Consider the following 26126-nt stretch of genomic DNA (forward strand, 5'->3'; position numbering starts at 1 on the left):
CGCATGCGCCCGACCGGGATCCACCCGGCACGCCCACCACGGGGCCACTCTCTGCCCACCAGGGGGCGATGCTCTGCCCCTCTGGGGCGTCGCTCTGTTGCGACCAGAGCCACTCTAGCGCCTGGGGCAGAGGCCAAGGAGCCATCCCCAGCGCCTGGGCCATCTTTGCTCCAGTGGAGCCTTGGCTGGGGGAGGGGAACAGAGAGACAGAGAGGAAGGAGAGGGGGAGGGGTGGAAAAGCAGATGGGCGCTTCTCCTGTGTGCCCTGGCCGGGAATCGAACCCGGGACTTCTGCACACCAGGCCGACGCTCCACCACTGAGCCAACCGGCCAGGGCCAAATTTTTATTAATTTTAATGGGGTGACATCAATAAATCAGGGTACATATATTCAAAGAAAACATGTCCAGGTTATCTTGTCATTCAATTAGGTTGCATACCCATCACCCAAAGTCAGATTGTCCTCCGTCACCTTCTAGCTAGCTTTCTTTGTGCCCCTCCCCCTCCCCTCCCCTTCTCCCCCCCCCTAACCACCACACTCTTGTCCACGTCTCTTAGTCTCGTTTTTATGTCCCACCAATGTATGGAATGATGCAGTTCTTCGTTTTTTCTGATTTACTGATTTCACTTCGTATAATGTTATCAAGATCCCACCATTTTGTTGTAGATGATCCCATGTCATCATTTCTTATGGCTGAGTAGTATACTATAGTGTATATGTGCCACATCTTCTTTATCCAGTCATATATATAATATATATATATATAATTTTTTTCTTTTTTTTTATTTTTTATTTTTATTTATTTATTTATTTATTTTTTTTATTATTATTATTCATTTTAGAGAGGAGAGGGAGAGACAGAGAGGAGAGACAGAGAGAGAGAGAGAAGGGGGGAGGAGCTGGAAGCATCAACTCCCATATGTGCCTTGACAAGGCAAGCCCAGGGATTTGAACCGGCGACCTCAGCATTTCCAGGTCGATGCTTTATCCACTGCGCCACCACAGGTCAGGCTATATAATTTTTTTCTTTACTGTGATTAAAGCCTTTAAGCAAACTCTTGGCCACTAGAATTATTTTTTTAAATTACTGAATTTAGAAAGAGATAGAAACATCTATTTGTTGTTTCACTTATGTATGTATTCATTGGTTGCTTCACATATGTATATATGCCCTTACTGGAGATTGAACCTACAACCTTGTCATATTGGGAGAGTGCTCTAACCAACTGAGCTATCCAGCCAGGGCTGGCTAGAATTATTTTTTACCTTTGTCAGATTCCTGATCAAGTCATGCTTTAATATCAATTAAAATTTCAAATTCCTTATAAAGCCCCTGAACTTCTGGACAGTTGAAGAAGTAGGTGGTTAGTATTATCTATGACTTAATGTTTGATCATTCACCTGTCAAATGTGCATTTTATTGTATTAACTGGGCTTTAAATCTAGGATTTTTTACTCTCTCTTTTCTTTTGGTACATTTTCTCCCCTTCCAACGTTTTTCACCTGATCACTTCAATGATAAAGTTAGATGTATTAAAATCAGATATATTCAGAATATTATATATACTTCCCAAATATACATAACCTACTACTACCACTACTGAATACCATTTATTGACTGCTTGTTGTGTACTTTTATGCTAATGAAGTACCTAATTTAGATATTAATCCACCTATGCTAAAGGAACAATGAGGTCATTTTATTTTATTTTTTTCTTAAGTAAGAAGCAGGGAGGCAGAGAGACAGACTCCTGCATGTGCTGAGATCCACCTGGCAATCCCCCTACCACCTATGCTGTGCCTGTCTGGGCTGTTGCTTCGTTGCTAGGCAACTGAGCTATTTTTATTTTATACCTGAAGTGAGGCCATGGAGCCATCCTCAGTGCCTAGGGTCAGCTTGCTCCAGCTGAGCCAGGGCTGCAGGAGGAGAATAGAGACATACAGAGAAATAGAGAGAGGGGAAGATGGGGGGAGAAGCAGATGATCGCTTCTCCTGTGTGTCCTGACCTGGAATTGAACCTGGGACATCCACACCCTGGGCTGACGTTGTACTGTTGAGCCAACCGGCCAGGGCCTATTAGGTCATTTTACAGATGAGAAAACTGAGACAGAAGTTAAATAACTTGATCCAGGTCATACAACAGTAAGTGACAGAGCCATTTAACACCTAATAGTTTTGAATTAACATGACCCAATGATCAAACAATTAAACTACTAATTAGTGTTTGTAGGCATAAACATTAACTAAGATTCCCTGCTCCTGTTTTTCAAATTATTGATTTATTCTTTGTATATTTTTATACAACTCTCGTGAAGTGCCACAAGCCAGATTTATTAAATGCACTTCACAAAAGATTTTTTAAATTTTTTATCACAACAGTATTTTATAATGTGTTCCTTAGAAGTTGGTTTTGTTTTATTTCTATTAACTTTTCTCTTTTGCTAGTTTATGGAAGAATAGCTAGATTGAAGTTAAATCTGAGGAAAATCTTATAAGAGTAATTTTTGAGGGATACAACCCATGTAAGTTTAAAAAAAAGCAACTTGGAAGAATAACAGCTCCTTGTCTGATATATTTGAGTGTGAGTTCTTCATTATATGTTTTCATTCTCAGTGAAAGTTGAGCCTTAAAGTGCCTTTGAGGTCCTTTTAACTGTGGATATTGTGTTTGCATTGTTGTATTATTATATAGTTGTTTGCACTGATTCCATTAATTTTTTCTACCACTACCTGGTAAATTATAGCATGCTCAGGATCTTTTTTTTATTTTAAGTAAGAGGAGGGGAAATAGATTCCTGCATGCACTCCAACTGGGATCCACCAGGCAACCCCGTCTGGGGCTGATGCTCGAGTCAGCTGAGCCACTGGCTGTGGGAGAGGAAGAGAAAGAGAAGGAGGAGAAGGAGGAGAGGGAGAGAAGAAGAAGCAGATGGTTGCTTCTCATGTGTGCCCTGATTGGGGATTGAACCTGGTATGTCTGCATGCTAGGCCGACCCTATCCACCAAGCCAACTGGTCAGGGTCACCTAGGATCTTTTTTTTTTTTTTTTTTGTATTTTTCTGAAGTTGGAAACGGGGAGGCAGTCAGACAGACTTCTGCATGCGCCCGACCGGGATCCACCCGGCCAGGGCCTTAGGATCTTAATATACCATTAAGAGGATCCTTCCAGTAGAGCCTAAAAGAGTTAATGTATATATTTTTATGAGACTGATGTGCTACCTACTGCGCTAACGAGGCACCTAATGTGTATTTTTTTTTTTTTTATAGTTTGACTATTTTTGTAATTTTTTTTTTATTTTTTTATTTTTTTTATTTATTCATTTTTTTTAGAGAGGAGAGAGAGGGAGAGAGAGAGACAGAGAGAGGAGAGAGAGACAGGGGGGAGGAGCTGGAAGCATCAACTCCCATATGTGCCTTGACCAGGCAAGCCCAGGGTTTCGAACCGGCGACCTCAGCATTTCCAGGTCGACACTATATCCACTGTGCCACCACAGGTCAGGCCTAATGTGTATATTATTTTAGCCCTGGCCGGTTGGCTCAGTGGTGGAGCGTCGGCCTGGCGTGCAGACGTCCCGGGTTCGATTCCCGGCCAGGGCACACAGGAGAAGCGCCCATCTGCTTCTCCACTCCTCCCCTTCTCCTTCCTCTCTGTCTCTCTCTTCCCCTCCTGCAGCCTAGACTCCATTTGGAGCAGAGATGGCCTGGGCGCTGGGGATGGCTCCTTGGCCTCTGCCCCAGGTGCTAGAGTGGCTCTGGTCGCGACAGAGCGATGCCCCAGAGGGGCAGAGCATCGCCCCCTGGTGGGCAGAGCATCCCTGGTGGGTGTGCCGGGTGGATCCCGGTCGGGTGCATGCGGGAGTCTGTCTGACTGTCTCTCCCCGCTTCCAGCTTCAGAGAAATACCAAAAAAAAAAAAAAAAAATTTATTTTTAAGTGCACAGGTAAGGCATTAATGTAACGTAGTCTTATCATCTGTGGTATTTTAATTTCTTATAGTCACTTCCCAAGCCCATTCATGACTTAATAGATAACCACTCTGAGTTTGGTGTATATCTGTTTAGAATTTTCTAAGTTTTATTTCTATGGATGTGTGTTCATAGAAATATATTTTGTTTACATAAATGGTATCATTTGATACTGGTTTTAATGCTTTTTTCACCCACTGGTATGTTTTGGAGATTTTTTCTTAGCTGTCTTCTATCTTTATTTCTTTAAATTGCAAAGCAATGAATGTTGTATGTATTATAGGTTATGTAACCATTTCCCTAGTGATGGACATTTAGGTTATTTCCAGTTTTTGACTATTACAGTGTTGTAGTAAAATTGCCTTTTGTGCACCTGTATTTATTCTTAGTAAATCTCTACACATGAAACTATTAAATCACAAATATTTGCTTTTAAAATACTAATTGTTACTACCACAGAACAAATGTAGATGTCATTACTATGTCAAATTACACCTTTGCCCACAATATCTCATTTTAATATTATTAGCATTTAAAATTTTTACTAATGTGATGGATAAAATGAAGGTCTCAGTGTGTTAATTTTTGTTTTCCCTGATTACTGGTATGATTGAATATTATTTCATATTTCATTAGATTTTTAGATTTCTTCTCTTTTGACCCATTGATACTTCTGTGCAAATTTCCGTTGTCTTTTTTTATGTTGATCTAAAGAACTTATGTGTATATTCTGGATATACATTTGTTGGATACTATGTCTGTGGTAAACTTTTTCCCCAGCCTATAACTTGTCTTTTAATTTTAATTGTTTTTTTTGGGGGGGGCAGAAATTTTATTTAGTTAGATATAGTCAGTCTTTTCCTTTATACATTTGTATTCTTTCCTTATCCTAGGTTGTAAAAACATTTTATATATTTTCCAGTACTTTTATAGTTTTAAATATGAGGCAGGGATCTAACTTTACTTTTTCCTCTGCAAATAGATTGCCAGTTGTCCCAACAACATTTATGGAATAGCTCATTCTTTTCCTACTGATTTGAAACTTCACCTTATTAAGTTCCTATACAGGTGGGGGGGTGTCTATATTTGTACTCTATTCTGTTACATTGATCTATTTGTCTTGTGCTAATAGCAAAATTAATATATCCTTATGATATATTTTGATAGCTGATAGGCAAGTTGCCTATCATCGTTCTTTTCTGAAAAATGAGAAAGATGTCTAGAATCAGAGAAACCTTTTTTTTTTTTTTTTTAACAGAGTCAGAGAGAGGGACAGATAGGGACCAACAGGCAGGAACAGAGAGAAATGAGAAGCATCAATCATCAGTTTTTCCTTGTGATACCTTAGTTGTTCATTGATTGCTTTCTCATATGTGCCTTGACTGTGGGCCTTCAGCAGACTGAGGGACCCCTTGCTCAAGCCAGCGACTTTGGGTCCAAGCTGCTGAGCTTTTTGCTCAAACCAGATAAGCTCACGCTCAAACTGGCGACCTTGGGGTCTCGAACCTGGGTCCTTCCGCATCCCAATCCGACACTCTATCCACTGCGTCACTGCCTGGTCAGTCTTTTTACTTTCTTTTTTTAAAAGATTTTATCTATTGATTTTACAGAGAGAGGAGTGGGGGAAACAAGAAGTACCAACTCATAGTTGCTTCACTTTAGTTGTTGCTTATTTGTTGCCTTGTCATAAATGCCTTGACCAGGCAAGCTCAGGGTTTTGAACTGGTGACCTCAGCGTTGCAGGTCCATTCTCTATCCACTGCACCGCCATAGGCCAAGCCCAAGCAAGGTATGTTAACTTTTAAGTGGTAATAAGTATAAATTGGAGATATGGAACTTCAGCTGAGGAAAAGGATCTGGGAGTCAGGTACATGGGTTGTTAAAGCTGTGGAAGTTAGGATATGTTGAAAATAATACTTATATTAGGAAAAGAAGGGGGCTTAAAGCAGAACTTTTATAATAACCAATATTTGTTTTATGCCCTTATTATGTGCTGAGCACTTTCTAAAGTGGAGTACTTACATACCTCCTCTCATGTAGTCCTTACACCCCTGTAGGTAGATGTTATTGTTCCACAGAGGTTGTAACTTGCCCTAGTCAAATAGCATATTTAGGAAGCACATAAATCTGGTTTCAAATTTCGTTCTTTTTTTAAATTAAAAAAATTTTTTTAAACTTATTTTAGAGAGGGAAGAGAGAGAAGTATCAGCTTGTTGTTCCACTCATTCATTCATGCATTCATTGTTTGATCCTTGCATGTGCCCTAATGTGGGCTTGAACCCACAATCTTGGTGTATCGCAACAATGCTCCAACTAACCGAGCTACCTGGCCAAGGCCCCAAATTTCATTCTTTTAAATTCTAAGATATTCCACCATTTAGTTGTGTGAGAAAAAGTTTAGACAAGTATGAGGATTCCATAAAATGTGAGAACTGGGAAGGAAGTTCTCTGCTAAAATACTTCAAATAAAAGGTTTTTTGTGTTGTATGGGGAGTCCGTTGCATATTTGAAATTTGTTTTGAGGTTTTCTGTTTTATTCTTTAAAGGTCAGTAAATTACCCCTAATATATTAGCCAATGATTAATTAATTGTCTGTTTAACTTTTCATATTAAGCTAGCTTTAGGTTTTCAGAGCCGTTGGGAAGATAATGCAGAGCACTCCTGTATGCCTCACCTTCATGCGCTCACTTGCTTGTTCAGGTATCAGTAGTGCTTCAGTTTTTCTCTGGCTTCTTTCAGAAAGTGTATTTTTGTGTTTAGTTTTCCATGGTTTGATTATGAAGTGTCTGGGCTTGAATTTCTTTGGGTTTATTCTGTTTGGAGTTCACTGAACTTCTTGAATTTGTAAGTTTATGTTTTTCCCTGGGGCAGTTCTCACCTATTATTTCTTCAAATAATTGTACTTTCTTCTCTCTCTGTGGTTCTGTCCCTTAGTTCAGCTTTCAGAGTTTTTGGCATGCTGTTTAGGAGGACACTGACTCTTGTGTACCTCAGGGGTAAGCCCAATTCTTCGACAACAATATGGAATCATTTGCCCACGCTCCTTTCTGTTCACAGTGTCCTGGGGCTTTCTCCCACCCTGTTGTGTACTTCCCACAATTGCACCCAGACTCCAGGGCTCAGTGGGAGGAAGGAGCAAACGGAATGGTGCAGCAGGTTTCACCCCACTCTCTTGGGATTGCAGAGCTTGTAATCAGAGAGGGAAGTCCACCGCCCAGAGTTCTAGGTGCCTGTGTTCCCTACCCTTGCAACCATGCAGGGGGCTGGGTCTTGAGAAAAGAAAGAAGAATTTCCTCTCCATTGTTTGAGCATCTCTTTCCCACTCCTCAAGACAGAACTTTAGGGCTTCTCTCAGAGCTGTTTGTCCACACCAGTGCCCACTTTTGGGTTTTGGGCTTTCTTGAGTCCTGGCTGGGAGGTGTCACAGGAATTAAAAATGGTTAAACTCACCACTCATTAGGTCAGGCGTGGCCAACAGTTTTTCCCCCTGGGCCAGATTAGAAAGAAAACTTTTTTCACGGGCTGGATGAAATATTAAAATGAAAAATGTTAAATACAAAAACGATTCGTTTAAGTAAACAAAATTTTATTATGTAATTTTTTTATGAATAAATGTGAGTGAAAAAATTTTAATATACAATATTATTTTAATAAAATATATTTTAATAAAAATATAATTATATACCGTATACATATTCAAACTGTATCACAATCAATCGAAACAATATTTAATTAATAGAATGAGCTTGAAGGGGTTATATCACAAATAAAACAATTATTTCGTTCTACAAACAGCCTGGACACGTTTTTAGTTATCAACTGCAGCTATTGTCTACGCTACAATGCCACTTGATTTAGCACACTTGACCACAAAAATAACGAGTTGTTTGACCTTGGGTGCGCACTGGCAAACTCCACCTAAAAGAATATGGGTTTCGCCCTGGCTGGTTGGCTCAGCGGTAGAGCGTCGGCCTAGCGTGCGGAGGACCCGGGTTCGATTCCCGGCCAGGGCACACAGGAGAAGTGCCCATTTGCTTCTCCACCCCCCCGCCGCGCTTTCCTCTCTGTCTCTCTCTTCCCCTCCCGCAGCCAAGGCTCCATTGGAGCAAAGATGGCCCGGGCGCTGAGGATGGCTCTGTGGCCTCTGCCTCAGGCGCTAGAGTGGCTCTGGTCGCAATATGGCGACGCCCAGGATGGGCAGAGCATCGCCCCCTGGTGGGCAGAGCGTCGCCCCTGGTGGGCGTGCCGGGTGGATCCCGGTCGGGCGCATGCGGGAGTCTGTCTGACTGTCTCTCCCTGTTTCCAGCTTCAGAAAAAATGAAAAAAAACAAAACAAAACAAAAAAAGAATATGGGTTTCACATCGCTGTTAAACATCAAACAGTTCATATTGGGTACAGATGGGTACAAAAGTTGTAAATCTTTATAGTGGAATTTTTTTTAAAAATAAAGAACAATCGTGAATCCATTCGACCAATTATTGGAAGTTAACCCTAGATTAGTCACACACGGAATTCTTTTCCATGTGTCACTATATTCTTAAATACCTCAATTTCCAATAATCAAAGATGCTTCTGCTTCTGAGTAGCTGAGATTTTAAAGAAGCAAAGTATATTAAAAATTTAATTGCGGGCTGCATAAACTCATTACGCAGGCCGGATTCGGCCCGTGGGCCGTATGTTGGCCATGGCTGGGTTAGGTGCTATTTCAAATTCTGTTCTTCTTCCCTAATCTGCCTGCTACTATTTAATTTTCAGAGTCCTCATATAGCTGCACCATGTGCTCCATGTGTTCTGTGTTTTATAGGTGCATTCAGTGGGAGAGACAGGCTGGAGTGTGCTTTCTTCGTCTTGCTCAGAACCAAGAACTACTTCTTAATATCATACAATATTACACTTTTTCTTTATTATTTTCTTGAAGTTTTCTCGTTTTGCCTTTCAATTTATATTCACAGTGTATCTATGACTTTGTTTTTTATTCTTTGTTTGGAGTATCATTATCTTGTGGGCTTGTATATATTTATTTCAGCTCATTACAGCCACTCTTTTTGATGCTCAGTGTGACCCGTTCCATCACAGCTGGTGGGAGCTCTTCTCAGTTGGCTTCTGTGTCTCTCCAACATGACTCCAATAGTCTGTAGCATTCTAGATTTTCCATTAAGTTTTTACACAACAGAATGTCCTAAGCTATTCTTTTCATTGTCTGACTCAGAGTAAGAGTACATTTTTTAAGGACTCATAGTTTATTTTAATGAAAAATGATATTTAGATATTATACTATGAGCAGTGGAGGTACTCATTGCTACAGGGTTGCCCTTGATCATATTTTTAGAAACATTTTTTAAATTATAAAAGCAGTCCATTTTCTTTATTAAACATTTGAAAGTATAGATATATAAGGATTAAAATTATCCCTAGCCCTGGCCGGTTGGCTCAGTGGTAGAGCGTCGGCCTGGCGTGCAGGAGTCCCGGGTTCAATTCCCGGCCAGGGCACACAGGAGAGGCACCCATCTGCTTCTCCACCCTTCCCCCTCTCCTTCCTCTCTGTCTCTCTCTTCCCCTCCCGCAGCCAAGGCTCCTTTGGAGCAAAGATGGCCCGGGCGCTGAGGATGGCTCTGTGGCCTCTGCCTCAGGCGCTAGAACAGCTCTGGTTGCAACAGAGCGACGCCCCGGAGGGGCAGAGCATCGCCCCCTGGTGGGCGTGCCAGGTGGATCCCGGTCGGGCGCATGCAGGAGTCTGTTTGACTGCCTCCTGTTTCCAACTTCAGAAAAAAAAAACTAAAAAACAGGTGAAGAAAAAAAAAATTATCCCTAATTTTCCACTTAGAATTTTGGCTTTTGAGACTGGAAAAGTAGTTTTTATTTGTTTGTTTGTTTGTTTGTTTGTTTCTATATTTTTCTGAAGAAGCAGGGAGGCAGAGGCAGACACACAGACTCCCGCATGTGCCGGACTGGGATCCATCTGGCATGTCCCCTCGGGGGTGATGCTCTGCTCATCTGGGCTGTTTCTCCATTGCAACTGGAGCCATTTTTAGCACCTAAGGCGGAAGTCACAGTGGCATCCTCAGTGCCCAGGCCAACTTTGCTCCAATGGAGCCTTGGCTGTGGGAGACGGAAGGAGAGAGAGAGAAAAAAAAGAAGGGGGAAGGGTGGGGAAACAGATGGGCACTTCTCCTGTGTGCCCTGGCTGGAAATCGAACCCAGGACTTCCACAGGCCTGGCAGATGCTCTACTGCTGAGCCAAACCAGCCAGGTCCTGGAAAACTAGTTTTTAATTAGAACTATTAGATATTCCAAATTCTTATTAGAACTTACTCATTCTGGGTTTTTTTTATTTTATCACTTTCAGAAGATCAGAAAACTTGATGTACTCTGCATGCTTATAAAACTTACTAACTTAATAATAAAGTAGTGTGTTTATTGGAGAGATCACTTTGTAAGTTATATAAATGTCTAATCACTGTGCTGTACACCTGAGTCTAATTCAAAATAATGTTGAATATCAACTGTAATTGAAAAAGTATTAAAGACCTTATTTCTAAAATATATAAATTGATTGAATTTAATTCAAAAATATTGAATTCAATTAAAAAAACAGAATTGAATGTTCCCTTGTGAGAGCAGTGGTGAATAAGTTTAGGAGTTTTCTCTGTAATAAAATATATAAAGAAATAAAGCCAAGAAAAAAAGAGACTCAAAGATTCATACATCAATTGATTTAACATCTGTTTTATATAAACTTTAAAAGAGACTGTTAAGCAATTTGGAAGCATAATAAATTGTAATGAAGTCCCATTTTTATATAATTTAGCAGAACCTTGTAAATGATGCTGTGCCAGGTTGAGGAATATAACAGCAATATCAGGTTTGGTGGAAATAATGAGATTTTTTTTTTTTTTTTTTTTTTTTTTTTTTCCATTTTTCTGAAGCTGGAAACAGGGAGAGACAGTCAGACAGACTCCCGCATGCGCCCGACCGGGATCCACCCGGCACACCCACCAGGGGCGACGCTCTGCCCACCAGGGGGCGATGCTCTGCCCATCCTGGGCGTCGCCATGTTGCGACCAGAGCCACTCTAGCGCCTGGGGCAGAGGCCACAGAGCCATCCCCAGCGCCCGGGCCATCTTTGCTCCAATGGAGCCTTGGCTGCGGGAGGGGACGAGAGAGACAGAGAGGAAAGCGCGGCGGAGGGGTGGAGAAGCAAATGGGCGCTTCTCCTGTGTGCCCTGGCCGGGAATCGAACCCGGGTCCTCCGCACGCTAGGCCGACGCTCTACCGCTGAGCCAACCGGCCAGGGCCGAAATAATGAGATTTTAAAAAACAGCTTTATTTTATTAAAAAATGTATTGATTTTAGAGCATGTTACCTTGGTATCCTTTTCAAAAATTAGTTGTCCATAAATGTAAGGGTTTATTTGTGAACTCTCAATTCTATTTCCTTTCCTTATATCTATCTTTATATTAGTATTATACTTTATGTGCCCATGCTCTGTAGTAAGTTTTGAAATTGGGCAATGTGAGTCCTCCAATTTTGTTCTTCTTTTTCAAGATTGATTTGGCTATTCAGAGAACATTACATTTTTATATGACTTTTAGGATTGATATGTCAATTTCTGCCATAAGGGCAACTGGAATTTTCATAGGGATTACATTGAATCAATTTAGGAAGTTTTACCACCTTAACAATATTGTCTTACAAGCCATGAACACTGGATGTCTTTCCATTTATTTAGGTCTTTAGTTTCTTGCAACACTATTTTGTAGTTTTCAGTGTAAAAATTTTGCACTGTCATTTTATTCTATTTAATGCTATTATAAACACAGTTAATTTCTTTGTCTTTTTTTTTTTTTTAACAGAGACAGAGAGAGTCAGAGAGAGGGTTAGACAGGGACAGACAGGAACGGAGAGATGAGAAGCATCAATCATTAGTTTTTCGTTGCACATTGCAATACTTTAGTTGTTCATTGATTGCTTTCTCATATATGCCTTGACCGCGGGCCTTCAGCAGACCGAGTAGCCCCTTGCTCGAGCCAGTGACCTTGGGTCCAAGCTGGTGAGCTTTTTGCTCAAACCAGGTGAGCTCGCGCTCAAGCTGGCGACCTCGGGGTCTCGAACCTGGGTCCTCTGCATCCCAGTCCGACACTCTATCCGTTGCGCCACCGCCTGGTCAGGCTTTATTTGTCTTTTGAGTTATTTGTAGTATATAGAAATATCATTGATTTTTTTAAAAATAAATTTTCCATTGATTTGAGAGAGAGGAAACAAGAGGGGAAACAGGTGGTAGGGGAGAGAGAGACAGGAAAGGAGAGGAGAGAGGACCGTCAGCTCGCCATTTTTACTTAGTTATTTACTCCTTGATTTCTTCTCATGTGTGCCCTGACCATGGGTTGAACCTATGACCTCTGGCGTGCTGAGTCAGTGCTTTATCCACTGAGCTGCCCAGCTAGAGCAAAATACCATTGATTTTAACCAAAACCTTGTCTTCTACAATCTTGGTGAACTCATTTATTAGATAAAATAGTCTTTTTTGTGGCTTACTTAAGATTCTCTGTATGCAGGATCATATAATTTGTGAATAGAGATAGTTTTTATTTCTTTCTTTCCAGCCTGATACTGGTTTGAGTCTATAAATTTGAGGTGAATGGGGACAGCTGTGTGACATGTCTAGTGGGAAGTTGGATATATGAGATCAGAACTAAGGGAAGATTGGGGCAGGAGATACAAAGTTGAGAGCCAGTGTCAACAGGTGAGCTGTGCACTGTAGTGCTGGAAGCTATTGAAGTGCATTGAGTAGCTAGGAGGTGAGGTGATAGAGAGTTAATATAGGAGCCCAATGAGAAGAAAAGTGTCTTGGAAGGGTGAACTTAGAGAATTTCTCAAAATATGGTTTGTGGGCCATCTTCATTCAGATCACCTTGTTACAAATACATATTTGTATGTTCCGTCCCAGACCCTGTGGATTAGACTTTTTGTGGGTAGGTCTTGACATTCTGCCTTTTAAACTAAGTCACATAATTCTTGGACATGTAGAAATTGGAGAATCACTGAAATAAAGGGATTCTGCAGTTGAGCCTGAGAGGGAATAGGAGAAAACTTGAGTGATTTTGTAGCTTTGGTAGAAACAATAAGGAAGGTAGATTTGGAAGAGTGAGAAGAGAAAAACCAAACTCCTGATGAAGGTGGAATTTAGAATACGATGAAAGGACTGGCCTAGAATAGAAGGAGAAATGACTCTTCCATATATCTAGTGTTTACGTACAAAGTTTAAAAGCTTTGAAGTAATCTGGCCAGCTTCCTCATATTATATATGGAAACATATAAGTACAAGGGCAAAGTAATGCCCAGAGTTCAGTTATGCAATAATCAATTATGTAATCATATTGAGTACAGCCCAGTTTTCTCAACACTTGGTTTATTGCTGTTTGTACCACCTCATGCTTTTGCAGCTTCTGTTCAATTTTTTTTTCTTCAAGAAAGAGAGACAGGAAGGGAGAGAGATGAGAAGCATCAACCCATAGTTGTGTTATTTTAATTGTCCATTGATTGCTTCTCATATGTGCCTTGACCTGAGGGCTCAGGCTGAGTCAGTGATCTCTTGTTCAAGCCAGTAACCATAGGATCATGTCAGTGATTCCCACACTCAAGCCAGCGACCCTGCCCTCATGCTGGCAACCTTGGGGTTTCAAATCTGGGTCCTCAACATCCCAGGTTGATGCTCTACCCACTGTACCACTACCGATCAGGCATTACTACTCCTGTTCATTTCTGTGTCAAGTTTTACTTGTTTGTTTTTAGTAGTGCTTTAACCAAGAACATTTGTTCTGTCATAATGTGCTCTTTTATAATTGTGTTCATTATATCTCAGGCATATAAAGAATTCTAATAGGAAGGATGATGCTAAACAAAGGAGAAACTGTGGAATGCACTCTTAACTCCTGCAACTGTGATTGGGCTAGTTGATTGAAATATTAGCCATAAGCTTTTCCCCACGAGCAGAATGATTTGATTGTGTACAGAGCTTGAGTACTCCCATAGTTTTTCATTTCATCCTTCTAGAATAGACTGATCACAACAATAGCAGCTGTCATTTAGTCCATGCTTTTTTTATACCTAAAACTATGCTTTGTTTTTTATATTCATTGTCTTAATTTTTATTTTATTTTTAGCGAGAGAGGAAGGGAGAGAGAGGGAGAGAGATGAGAAGCATCAACTCGTAGTTGCATCACTTTAGTTGTTCACTGATTGCTTTCTTATATGTGCTTTGACGGAGGGCTCCAGCTGAGACAGAGGGCTCTAGCCAGCAACCTTGGGTTCAATTCATTGACCTTTGGGTTTAAGCCTGCAACCATGTTGATGATCCCACACTCAAACCAGCAACCCATGTTCAAGCTGGTGAGCCTGCACTCAAGCCAGATGAGCCTGCACTCATGCCAGCGACTAGGGGTTTTGAACCTGGGCTCTCAGTATCCGAGGTTGATGCTCTATCCACTGTAGCACCGCTGGTCAGGCATTATCTTAATTTTTAAAGAACCCCCTGAAGGTAGATAGTATTATTAAGATCCACACTGTATAATTTAGGAAAATCAAGCTCAATGAGATTAAATAGCTCAAGGAAATAAAGAAAGTGGCTGAACTAGGATTCATTCAAACTCAGGTTTGAATGCTTGGATCCCAAGTCCATGATCTTAACCACTCTGCCATATTGCCTTTCTCTGTGTACATGGAGATATGACTTCTAGAAGAAGAATTAACAGTCAGATCCAAAATCTTGCTTTCTAAACCAAAATTCACAGTACATACTCCCATTATATAACTTCAGTGACGGATAATGTTTTAGGACTGAGATCTTATTTTGTAATACTTAATATTGCTTGGTTGTTTACATCTATAAACAAGGTTGCTGAATGTTGACACATAATACTTTATTTTTCCCTTTTAGTGTTCTTACCCTACTTAAATTGTGGCTTCTGAAGTACTGTTTTCTTTTTCAGAAAAGCCATGCCAGATGGATCATCTGGATCGAATCCTTCTCTCTGGCATCTATAATGTACGCAAGGGGAAGACCCAGCTGCATAAGTGGGCTGAACGCCTAGTTGTTCTCTGTGGCACCTGCCTCATCGTTTCCTCAGTGAAGGATTGTCAAACTGGAAAGATGCACATTTTGCCTCTGGTTGGGGGAAAGGTAAGACTCACAAAGATGAATTATTCTTCTCTCAATTTATAAAAATGTTATATATGCTTATATGCTTTTAACAATCTTTTAAAAGAAGACTATATAAGCATTATTAATATTACATCACAAAATCTATCTTTTAGAGTTCTTAGGTTTAAATGAAAGAAACTGACTCAGGCTAATTTAAACATGAAACAAGTTTATTTGCATCATAGCCTTTCTTGGAGGGCCGTATACATGCCCCATGTTCTCTTGCAGAATCTTTCTTTTGAAGATACTTCTCTCTCCACTGGTAGGCACTGGAAACACCAAGAGTAGACAGAAGGTGCTAACAAATTAGAAGTAGGTACCATTATTCAGTTTCTCCTTTTCCCACATTGGACTAAAACTCAGACTCTGGGGTGGTCATAAGCCCCCATCCAGCAGCCATGGAGACATGTCATTTCTTGCATCTGTACCAGAGAGTGCCCCATCATAGGAAATCTGAATTTAAGAGAACATCTAGACAAAATGACTGGAAACTTCAATTCTGATCCAGATACATAGCAGTGTAGATAAAATGCATATAATAAAAAGATAAATGTATAAAAACTTAGCTGGGCTTAGAAATATAAAATAGAAATGTAAGTGGTCTGAGGGCCTGCTGGGATCTAGGTCTGAAAGGTTGTGGCTGTCCAGAAGTTCAGCTCATGTAAGTATTTGGGTCTTTTTTTTCCTTTCTTTTTTTTTTTTTTTTTACAGAGACAGAGTCAGAGAGGGATAGATAGGGACAGACAGGAACTGAGAGAGATGAGAAGCATCAATTATTAGTTTTTTGTTGCGACACCTTAGTTGTTCATTATTGCTTTCTCATATATGCCTTGACCGTGGGCCTTCAGCAGACTGAGTAACCCCTTGCTCAAGCCAGCAACCTTGGGTCCAAGCTGGTGAGCTTTGCTCAAACCAGATGAGCCTGCGCTCAAGCTGGCGACCTCAGGGTCTCGAACCTGGGTCCTTTACATCCCAGTCCGACGCTCTATCCACTGTGCCACCGCCTGGTCAGGCAGTATTTGGTTCTTAAAGAGCTCTGATTATGATGAGGGACCTGCTGCCATCTTATTGCTTGAAGCCAGAAGATGAGTGGTGCTCTTCACTCCTGAAAGAAAGCTGGGAAAAATAAAATTAGCAACTAAAAAGCTCAAAACCAAAACTTCCTGTTAATCACTTACTAGAACCAAGGCTTATTTCTAGTCATGGTCCAGAGAAGTGAGAGCACCTAATTATATTGCCTGTGATCAGGAAATGAACAAGCCCCAACTGGCTTAATGAATGAATGTTTGTAATTACAGTATCAACCATGGAGCAGGAACCCACCACTACCAATTTGAGATCTGGTTCTGGTCTTGGGGCTGAAGGACTGAGCAAAGAAAGTACCATTTTCCCCCATGTATAAGACACATTTCCCCCTGAAAAATTTGGGGTCTAAAAACTGGGTGCGTCTTATACCGTGGTTGTAGACTTTTTTACTTGCATTTCCCACTTTCTCCCGCTTGTTTTTGCGCTCATTGTTGAAGACACTGATTCGTCATCAGACACAGATGAGGACAAGCTAACGGATGGGTGTTTTGACAGTGGTAAGGAGTTGTATGAATTTTATGATGAATACAACTTGAATTCAATAACTTTATGTAATACATTTTTTCAAATTTCGAGCCCCAAAATTAAGGTGCATCTTATACATGGGAGGTCTTATACATGGGGAAATACGGTAAGTTAAATTTCTCCAAAGGGAGAAAGTGACTGAGGGCAGTGTTGGGGGTTGGTGGAGAGGAAGCATGAGACAGGAAAGGAAAGATAAAGAAAGAAATTAACCTTCCATTCAAGTAATTCTTGCCATTCTCTCTCTTCCCTCACTAATAGAAGAGAATTTTGTTTAGGGTGGCAATATGACCAAGATAAAAAATTGTATCTCCCCAACCTCCCTTGCAACTAGTGGTTGCAACCTAATAGATATAAACAGAAGTTTCCAGGTGAGACTTTAGGGTAGGGCTTGACTCTGCCCTCCTTTGCCCTCTAACACAGCCTCCCAGGGTTAGAGGTGGAGCAGTCATACGGTGATTGGCATGGCAAGCATATGCTGAGTGTGGTCATTTGGAAAGTAGAAGGCCCTTGGGTCTCTGGCATTATGGACCTGCTGTACCAGTTATGGACTATTTTTTTTAAGCCACTGTTTTCCGGATTGATATAATTAAGTGATGTACTGAAGAATTTCACAGTTAACAATATAAAAGAGCCCTTAAGGGGAGGTTCTGGTATACATTAGTAGGGGTTCCAGAGAAGAGAATGGAAAAGAATGAAGAAGCAATAGCTGAGGAAATAATGGTTGAAATTTTTCTAGAAGTAAAGATAAACGACTTTCAGATCGAAAGTACACTGGGTACTAAGTATGATAAATAAAAATAAATCTACACTTAGGCACATTGCAGAACACTAAGGACAAAGAGCAAATAATAAAAGCTTCCAGAGAGAAAAAGATTACCCACAAAGAATCGACAGGCTGACAGCAGTCTTCTTTTCATCAACAATATGTGCTGGAAGACTACAAAATTGCTGAAAGAAAATAAATGTCAACCTATGTTTTATAGCCAGCTGAGTTATCTTTTAAGAGTTAAGGCAAAATAGGACATTTTCAGACAAGGACTAATGAGCTGACATTCTCACTGAAAGAACTACTGAACGGTGTACTTGTATAAAACAACACCCTGCCAAAAAGAGTAAAAGATAAAATAGAACAACAAAGGAAAGTGAATCAAAGGGAAGGTATGAGATATAAGAAACAATAAATATAGACATTGATGAAAAATATGTTGGTAAACTTAATATTGTGAATTGATAAACAGATTTTATATATATATATCTATACAATGAAATACTACTGAGGAATAAAAAAGGAACAGACTGCTGATACAGATTAAGAACAAGAATGAATCTCAGAAGCACTGATCTAAGTGAAAGAGGCCAGGTACAAAAGTCTTTCTGTTGTATGGTTTCATTTATATGAGATTCTGAAAAAGACAAGGAAACTGAAGTGGTGGGAAACATCACTGGGTGTCAGGGTATGCAAGGAAGGGGATTGACTGCAAAGCGGCGGAGGGAAATTTGGGGGTGATGGAATTACACAACTATATTCATTTCTAAAAACTTATCAAATTGTTCACTTAAATAAGTGAATTTTTTTTTTTGCAAATCCACAAATTTTATGTAAGCTATGACTCAATAAAAGTTACCAAAAGACTAATGCAAAAATCATTAATAGGGATAATGAGGCTCACTACAAATTGATGAAAGCAGCATTTCACCATGAGTATTTAATAATTCTAAAGTTGCACATATTTTATTCAATATAATGTAGTCTCAACATATATAATTCAAAAATTAATGTAATTACCCAGAGAAGTTGACAAATTACTGTCTAGTGGGAGATTTACAAACCTTTCTCAGTATTGGACATATATATGACTATATTTTCTGTCAACATCCTATAATAAATATTTAAAAGGAAAGATTATTTTAAAACATCTATTCTTCCTTTCAGTAAAATTCTTTATTTTGGTACTCATTCAATTGCAGTGATCTATTACTAAGAAAAATGTTCATGTAAGTATCATAATTGAAAGTAATAAATATTACTTAATTTTATTACATCTTTTTAATATGATTCTTTCTTGCTTAAAGTGTTTTTGTATTTCTGCTACTTGACTTCATCTTTCCTTTGTACCAGAAACCTAATGATTTATGAGTATAACTTGGAAGTTTCCAGCTGACTCACCAAGATTTAATAGCTATGGTATACCAAAGCAAGATTTCAGACAAAGATGTAACTGGTTCCATAACTATAAAAACACTTCATCCTCATCAAAGCTATATAGGTTGGGTTGTTGGATTTGGAGAATTTCTTTGAAGAAAGCTGTTGCTGTGAATCTCTGCCATCATCCCAAATGGGAATGGGGAGGTTTCTCCCTCTTTCCTCAAGCATGGTGAAAGAAGTTTTGACAGGACTTTGAATCAGGTCATCTGCAGTAAGGGGGACATAACGGACTGGTGTCCTGTCTTCTGACTAGGAAGTCTTGAGGACAAGAGATAGGCTACCTTGCTACTTGGATGATAGAGCAAAGAGCCTAGCTCATGCATTGAGATCATTGTGTACTGCTTGAGTTTGTTAGTTTGTGACTCAGATGGGTTGAAAGAGAGTGAAAGCCATTGGCTGAGTGGGTGGATTCTCTTAGAACATGTCCAATAGGGCCACTTGTAGGGGAAAACAGGCTTCACTAGAGGACAGGCTGTAACTCGACTACCAGATTCCTGTGCATCTGAGGAAGGGGTGGTCAGTTGCTGGAATAGCATTCATTAGCCAGGTCAAGAGATGTGTGAGAAGCTATGATTTGGTTGGATTGGGCTGGGGCAGTGGTCAGCAAACTCATTAGTCAACAGAGCCAAATATCAACAGTACAACAATTGAAATTTCTTTTGAGAGCCAAATTTTTTAAATTTAAACTATATAGGTAGGTACATTCCTTATCGCGGTAGTGCCCGCACGTGGTATTTTGTGGAAGAGCCACACTCAAGGGGCCAAATTGCTGCATGTGGCTCATGAGCCACAGTTTGCCGACCAGGGGGCTGGGGGAACCCTTGGAAGGACCCATTGAAATCTGCTATTAAATCCCCTTTAAAATTTGCTAGGCCCAGAGAGCATGAAGTCAGGTTGTGACTGTTAGTCTAGTAAGAACCTTTGGGCTTATATCTTCCCTGTCCTTCCACCCTCTTTTCTTCAATCCTGGAGGGAGTCAGAATTGGCATCTAGCCAAGTAAGGGAGGAGGGGAGTCCATAAAGCATGAGGGCACCCTTTGCAGGGAGGCAGCCACCTCCAGTCTGCCTGAGTGTTGGGAGAAAGTCTAACCTTTGAAGTGAAATCTTTGCCTCTTATCACGTGACCCTGGAGACTCCTGTTCTGAAGCAGTGCAGATTCCTGTATCACAGACTGGACTTGCTGTTGGTGCTTCTACCTCAGGAGCCTTGCTCCTTGATCCCCTTTGGGTGTTCATTCACATGTTATCTCCTCAGTGAGTCCTTCCTTGACTTCCCTATTCATCATTCGGACCACCCACCCTGTTCCCCTCCAAGGCCTTACCCAGCTTTATTTTTTTTATATATTGCATCATGTCATGCAATATCATGTCACAGCTTTGGTGTGAGAGTGTTTGTCCCCCTCAAACATAAACACCATTGAGAGCAGAGGCCTTGCTGTTTTTCCCCGTTTTGTCCTTAACACCCAGAACAGAAGAATGGATTCATTCAACAAATATTTAATTATCAAATTGAGACTATTTGTTGACTTAAAGAATAATAAATAAATTTACTTATAATTATGTCCTATAAGTCCTACTCTTTCAACATCCTTGTTAAGTAGTAAGTATTCTTTTGCTTTTCCTAAATGGTTTTATTGGGATATAATTAACATACCATCCAGTTCACTCATTTAAAGTGTACAATTTAGTGGCTCTTGATATATTACAGAGCTGTGTAACCATTACCACAGTTTTAGAACATATTCATGACCCTGAAAAGAAACCCCAGACTCCTTAGCCATCGTATAGTATTTCCCCATTCTTTCCTCAGCCCCAGTCACCTACAATCTACTTTCTGTCCCTACAGATTTGGTGGTTTGGGGCATTTCATATTCACGGGATCACATAAAATATATTGTTCTTTGTGACTGGTTTCTTTTATCATAATGTTTGTAAGGTTTATATATGTTATAGTATATATCAATATTTTCTTCTTGTTTATGGCTGAATAATATTTCACTGTGTGGATGTACCGCATTTTTATACTTTTACCTATTAATGGACATTTAGGTTGTTTCCAGTTTTATGAAGAATGCTGCTGGAATATATGTATATGTTATTGTATGGATGTATGTGGTTTTCAGTTCTCTTGGGTCTGTCCTTAGGCATGGAATTGCGAGGTTACATGCTGACTGTTTATTTAGTCTTTTGAGGAACGGCCAGACTGTTTTCCAAAGTGAGTGTACCATTTTACATTCTCACCAGCAGGGCCTGAGGCTTCTAATTTCGCCACATTATTGCTATACTTGTTATCCAACACCTATAATCTGTGTTTTTTATATTAGCTGTCTTAATGGTTTTGATTTGTATTTAATAACTGATGACATTGAACACCATTTCATGTGTTGATTGGCCATTATCCTATATCTTTTTTGGAGAAATGTCTACTCAGATTCTTTGCCTGTTTTTAAAAATAGGGTTATTGTCTTGTTATTGTTCTTTGCTTTTTGATTAGGATTTTAAAAAAATATATTACATATATATATATTATTTTTTAGAGAGAGAGAGAGACAGAGACAGAGAGGAAAGGGGAGAGATGAGAAACATGAACTCGTAGTTGCAGCACCTTAGTTGTTTGTTGATTGCTTCTCATACGTGCCTTGACTGTGGGGTTCCAGCCAAGCCAGTGACCCCTTGCTCAAGCCTGCGACCTTGGGTTCAAGCAAGCAACCATAGGGTCGTGTCTATGATTCCACTCTCAATCCAGACACCCTGTGCTCAAGTTGATGAGCCTGTGCTCAAGCTGAATGAGCCCATGCTCAAGCCAGTGACCTCGGGGTTTTGAACATGAATCCTCAGGGCCCCAGGTTGATGCTCTGTCCACTGTGCCAACACCTGGTCAGGCTAGGATTTTTAAAATTGGTTCTGGTTGTCTTTCCTACTGTTCTTCAGGTAGAAGAAGTGAAACGACGGCAGTACTCCCTTGCATTCAGCTCAGCTGGAGCGCAGGCTCAGACCTATCATATCAGCTTTGAGACTTTGGCTGAGTACCAGAGATGGCAACGGCAAGCATCCAAGGTGATAAACGTCAGGATGTGGAGATAAGAATGTAGAAGCCTAATAGAAATGTATAATACTTTGAAACTAAACTTACTCCCAAGATAGTGAATTATAATTCTTATACATTTTATTCTAGGCCTTTCTGAGTGTATAATGAACAAAACCAAGGAATTCCACCACATCCTTAACTTATTTTGTTTATTTTTGTATTTTTCTGAAGTGAGAAGTGGGGAGACAGAGACTGACTCCCGCATGTGCTTAACTGGGATCCACCCAGCATACCCACTAGGGGGGCGATGCTCTGCCCATCCGGGGCATTGCTCCATTGCAACTGGAGCCATTCTAGTGCCTGAGGCGAAGGCCAAGGAGCCACCTTCAGCACCAGGGCCAACTTTGCTCCAATGGAGCCTTGGCTGTGGGAGGGGAAGAGAGAGATAGAGAGAAAGGAGAGGGGGAAAGATGGAGAAGCAGATGGGCACTTCTCCTGTGTGCCCTGACCAGAATTGAACCTGGGACATCCAAATGCAGGGCCAACATTCTACCACTGAGCCAACTGGCCAGGGCCCTTATTTTATTTGCTAGGTACAGGACACTTTCAAAAGTGTTTTCAGGTGCATTTACCTTTGTCCCATTTCTGTTTGGAGGGTAGGGCCTTGAAGGAATGAGATTCAAATGACCTTCCCTGGACCATAGTAATTGGTGATAGATGGAATCATTCTTTAATTGGTAGCCTAGTTTTCTTGGTCTGTATATATTTAATACAGCTTTGATGAATCACTTCAGATTTGAACTTACTGATGAGACATGGCTTGTGATTCTGCCACAAACCATTATTCCTGTATGCTTAGGGTAATTAACTTTTCAGCACAAATTCTGCTATTTTAGTTTGTAACAGTGAAGCACTCTAAAGTTGTATTGCAGTTTTCAAATTCTCTTGTTCTCCTAGCTATCTTTGCAGAATTTTAGCCCATTTTTCTTTGTGGAGCTAAGTAGCTGCTGCATAAAGGATTTTCAGTATAATGACCTGTTATCAAAACGTGAATGACTTTTCCAGTGATATCTTGTTTGGGTTTTTTTTAAGACATATTTTTCAGAACCTATGTTTTCGTAGCACACTATTATATAAATATAAACCTTGGTTTGGTTTTATTGAATTTTTCTATACTTAAATTGTGTAATAAAATCTGCTTGGAATAAAACTAGTTTCAGTTTTAAGTAACTATTTCATTCTTCTGTCATGAGAAGTTAATATTTTTTGAGCACCTTTTGCATGCTAAGCAGTGTGCTGTGTGCTTGGTTATTTCATTTTATCCTCACAGCAGTTGAAGAAACTGTACTAGTGAAGCAGCACAGCCCATGTGGCAACAAAAGCCCATGTCTTTTGACATCACACTGCCTCCCAAAGTTCTGTAGTTATTTTAAATAATCATAATGTTAAATTCTTGTATGAAATGTTATCTTTCCATCTTTATGATTTATATATTTTTTTATCTTTTGCTTATAGACACTTTACAACATACCTTTAGGTTTTCCTAGTAGCTTATGGTTTTAGGAAAAGTAAAAATTAACTGGTTTTTATAACTGAATAATTGGAACGCATTACCTTTTCCCCTCTGTAGTCCATGCCTTGTGTCCCTGCCACTCCTGCCTGTGCGGGCGAGAGCGTTCGGTGCTAGCTCGGGGTTCTCTCTGACCTTGTGCAGGTGGTGTCCCAGCGGATCAGCACTGTGGATCTCTCGTGCTACAGCCTGGAGGAGGTCCCTGAGCATCTCTTCTACAGCCAAGATATCACCTACCTCAACTTGCGGCACAACTTCATGCAATTAGAACGACCAGGGGGCCTTGACACTCTGTACAAGTATGTGGAGAATAGGTTTCCATACTGCCTTGTTAAAAATGAACCATAATCCATATCTTAGTAGTTTATACTTAGAAGTGAGCATGCTTGCTATCACATTTTTTTTTTTTAACAGAGAGAGAGTCAGAGAGAGGGATAAACAGGGACAGACAGACAGGAACAGAGAGAGATGAGAAGCATCAATCATTAGTTTTTCGTTGTGCTTTGCGACACTTAGTTGTTCATTGATTGCTTTCTCATATGTGCCTTGACCGTGGGCCTTCAGCAGACCGAGAAACCCCTTGCTGGAGCCAGTGACTTTGGGTCCAAGCTGGTGAGCTTTTTGCTCAAACCAGATGAGCCTGCGCTCAAGCTGGCGACCTCGGGGTCTTGAACCTGGGTCCTTCCGCATCCCAGTCCGAGGCTCTATCCACTGCGCCACCGCCTGGTCAGGCAGTTTTTTTTTCCAAAAATTTCCCCTCAGTTTTGAAGAAGAAATAACATTTTTTATTTACATGATTTTTCTTCCCCCTCTATAATTTTTGGATGCAAAATTTCTGTTATCGAGGCCACATTGAGCTGCCATTGAGCTGATTTATTTTTCTATATATTATTGACAGTGATATATGATCTGTGTAGCCAGGGTAAATTGAGAGATTCAGTTTATGGAAGTTTTTGAATCAAAAGTATCAAACATAAATGAACAGGCCTAATTTCAAGAATTCTGCTTCCAGGTTAAAACTTTTATCTTTCCTTTGTTAGTGCTTCTGCCAACTCTCTAGCCTTTTCTTAGCTGTGAAACGTCTTTCTCCTAATAAAGGAAACATTTCACTCCTAAGGGACTATCCTATGACCCATATTTTTTCCATCTCCTTTGTTAGAATATATTTTCCATTCTCAGTCTCCACTCATGTCACCTCCTTCATCTCTTTAAAAGTGGTTGGCAGTGAATATATGTATAAGTAATTATCTGGGCTTCTTGTGGGGAGGGGGAGAAATTGGAAATTAAAGTAATTAAATTACACGGTAATTAAAAAGATAATACACAGGGAAATGACATTTTATACACTTTATTTATATATATATATTTTTACAGAGACAGAGAGTCAGAGAGAGGGATAGATAGGGACAGACAGACCAGAATGGAGAGAGATGAGAAGTATCAATCATTAGTTTTTTTTGTTGCAACACATTAATTGTTCATTGATTGCTTTCTCATATGTGCCTTGACCGTGGGGCTATAGCAGACCTAGGAACTTGCTCAAGCCAGCGACCTTCAGTCCAAGCTGGTGAGCTTTGCTCAAACCAGATGAGCCTGTGCTCAAGCTGGCGACCTCAAGGTCTCGAACCTGGGTCCTCCACATCCCAGTCCGACGCTCCATCCACTGCACCACTGCCTGATCAGGCTACACTTTCTTAATGACTAGTATTTCTAGAATAAATCTCAGAAGGCTCTTTGATTTTTATCTCATGTTTTATAAAGTTTTTCAAGTATAAGCCTATATTTAGTAATGAAATAATTGTTTTAATAACATTGATATATAAAAAATACAAATAAGCTATAATTTTAAGGAATTGGATTTCTCACATTTCCTTCTGAGTTGCTATGAAAATAGGGTTAATCTAATTTGAGGACTAGGTTAGGAATTTGGAAGTTAAGGTACCAAGGCCACAATTAGTATTCAGTGTCAGAACAATTAGAAATCAAGAGTTGAAAATTTGGAAGAGGAGCATTAGAGGGAGGTACCAAGGATTCAAATCTAGACACAGGTGATATAGAGTTTCATTGTGGAGAATACTACCTCAGTTTTACCATCTTGCACTAGCATAATAATGAAGTCTAATACTCAAAAGTAGAATTACCGGAGTGATTCCCATGGATCCGATTTTGGTTGATGCTGTCTCTGGCTAAGACAGTATAGATACTTGTACTAACAAAATAGAAGCACAGGTAATTACTATTTCATGTTTCATATCAGATTACACTACAATAAAACTTCGTATTACACACATATCTTAAGCTAGATATAAGTGGCCCATTCATTTCAAGTAACATTTGAGCCAATATAATTTCAATATGAAAAAAGTTGCTTAAAATGGGATTTGATCTGCATGGTTGTTAGCTATTCCTTTGTCCAGGAGTTGATTAATTGGTTCAAGGTTTTTGTATGTTACATTGCATGTAGAAATTTAATAAAGGAAAAGATTTCAAGCATATCAGTATGAGTTGATGCTAAATAATTATAGCAACATGAGCTTTACTTCAAGA

The 26126-nt window shown here is 40.0% G+C and overlaps 2 protein-coding genes across 2 annotated transcripts in view; one reads left to right on the forward strand and one right to left on the reverse strand.

Annotated features, from left to right (window-relative positions):
- LOC136380711 (IST1 homolog) overlaps positions 1-26126 on the reverse strand; it is a 450214-nt gene that overhangs the window by 218116 nt on the left and 205972 nt on the right. The gene's annotated exons all lie outside the window — the stretch shown is intronic.
- Positions 1-26126, forward strand: part of PHLPP2 (PH domain and leucine rich repeat protein phosphatase 2) — an 80265-nt gene that overhangs the window by 26943 nt on the left and 27196 nt on the right. The window contains exons 4-6 of the mRNA XM_066348742.1: positions 14954-15144; positions 21913-22038; positions 23724-23878. Of these exons, the coding sequence (XP_066204839.1) occupies positions 14954-15144; positions 21913-22038; positions 23724-23878 (472 nt within the window). The remainder of the gene's footprint in view (positions 1-14953; positions 15145-21912; positions 22039-23723; positions 23879-26126) is intronic.

The sequence above is a fragment of the Saccopteryx leptura genome, chromosome 9, assembly GCF_036850995.1.
Source record: "Saccopteryx leptura isolate mSacLep1 chromosome 9, mSacLep1_pri_phased_curated, whole genome shotgun sequence".
Taxonomy (NCBI): Eukaryota; Metazoa; Chordata; class Mammalia; order Chiroptera; family Emballonuridae; genus Saccopteryx; species Saccopteryx leptura.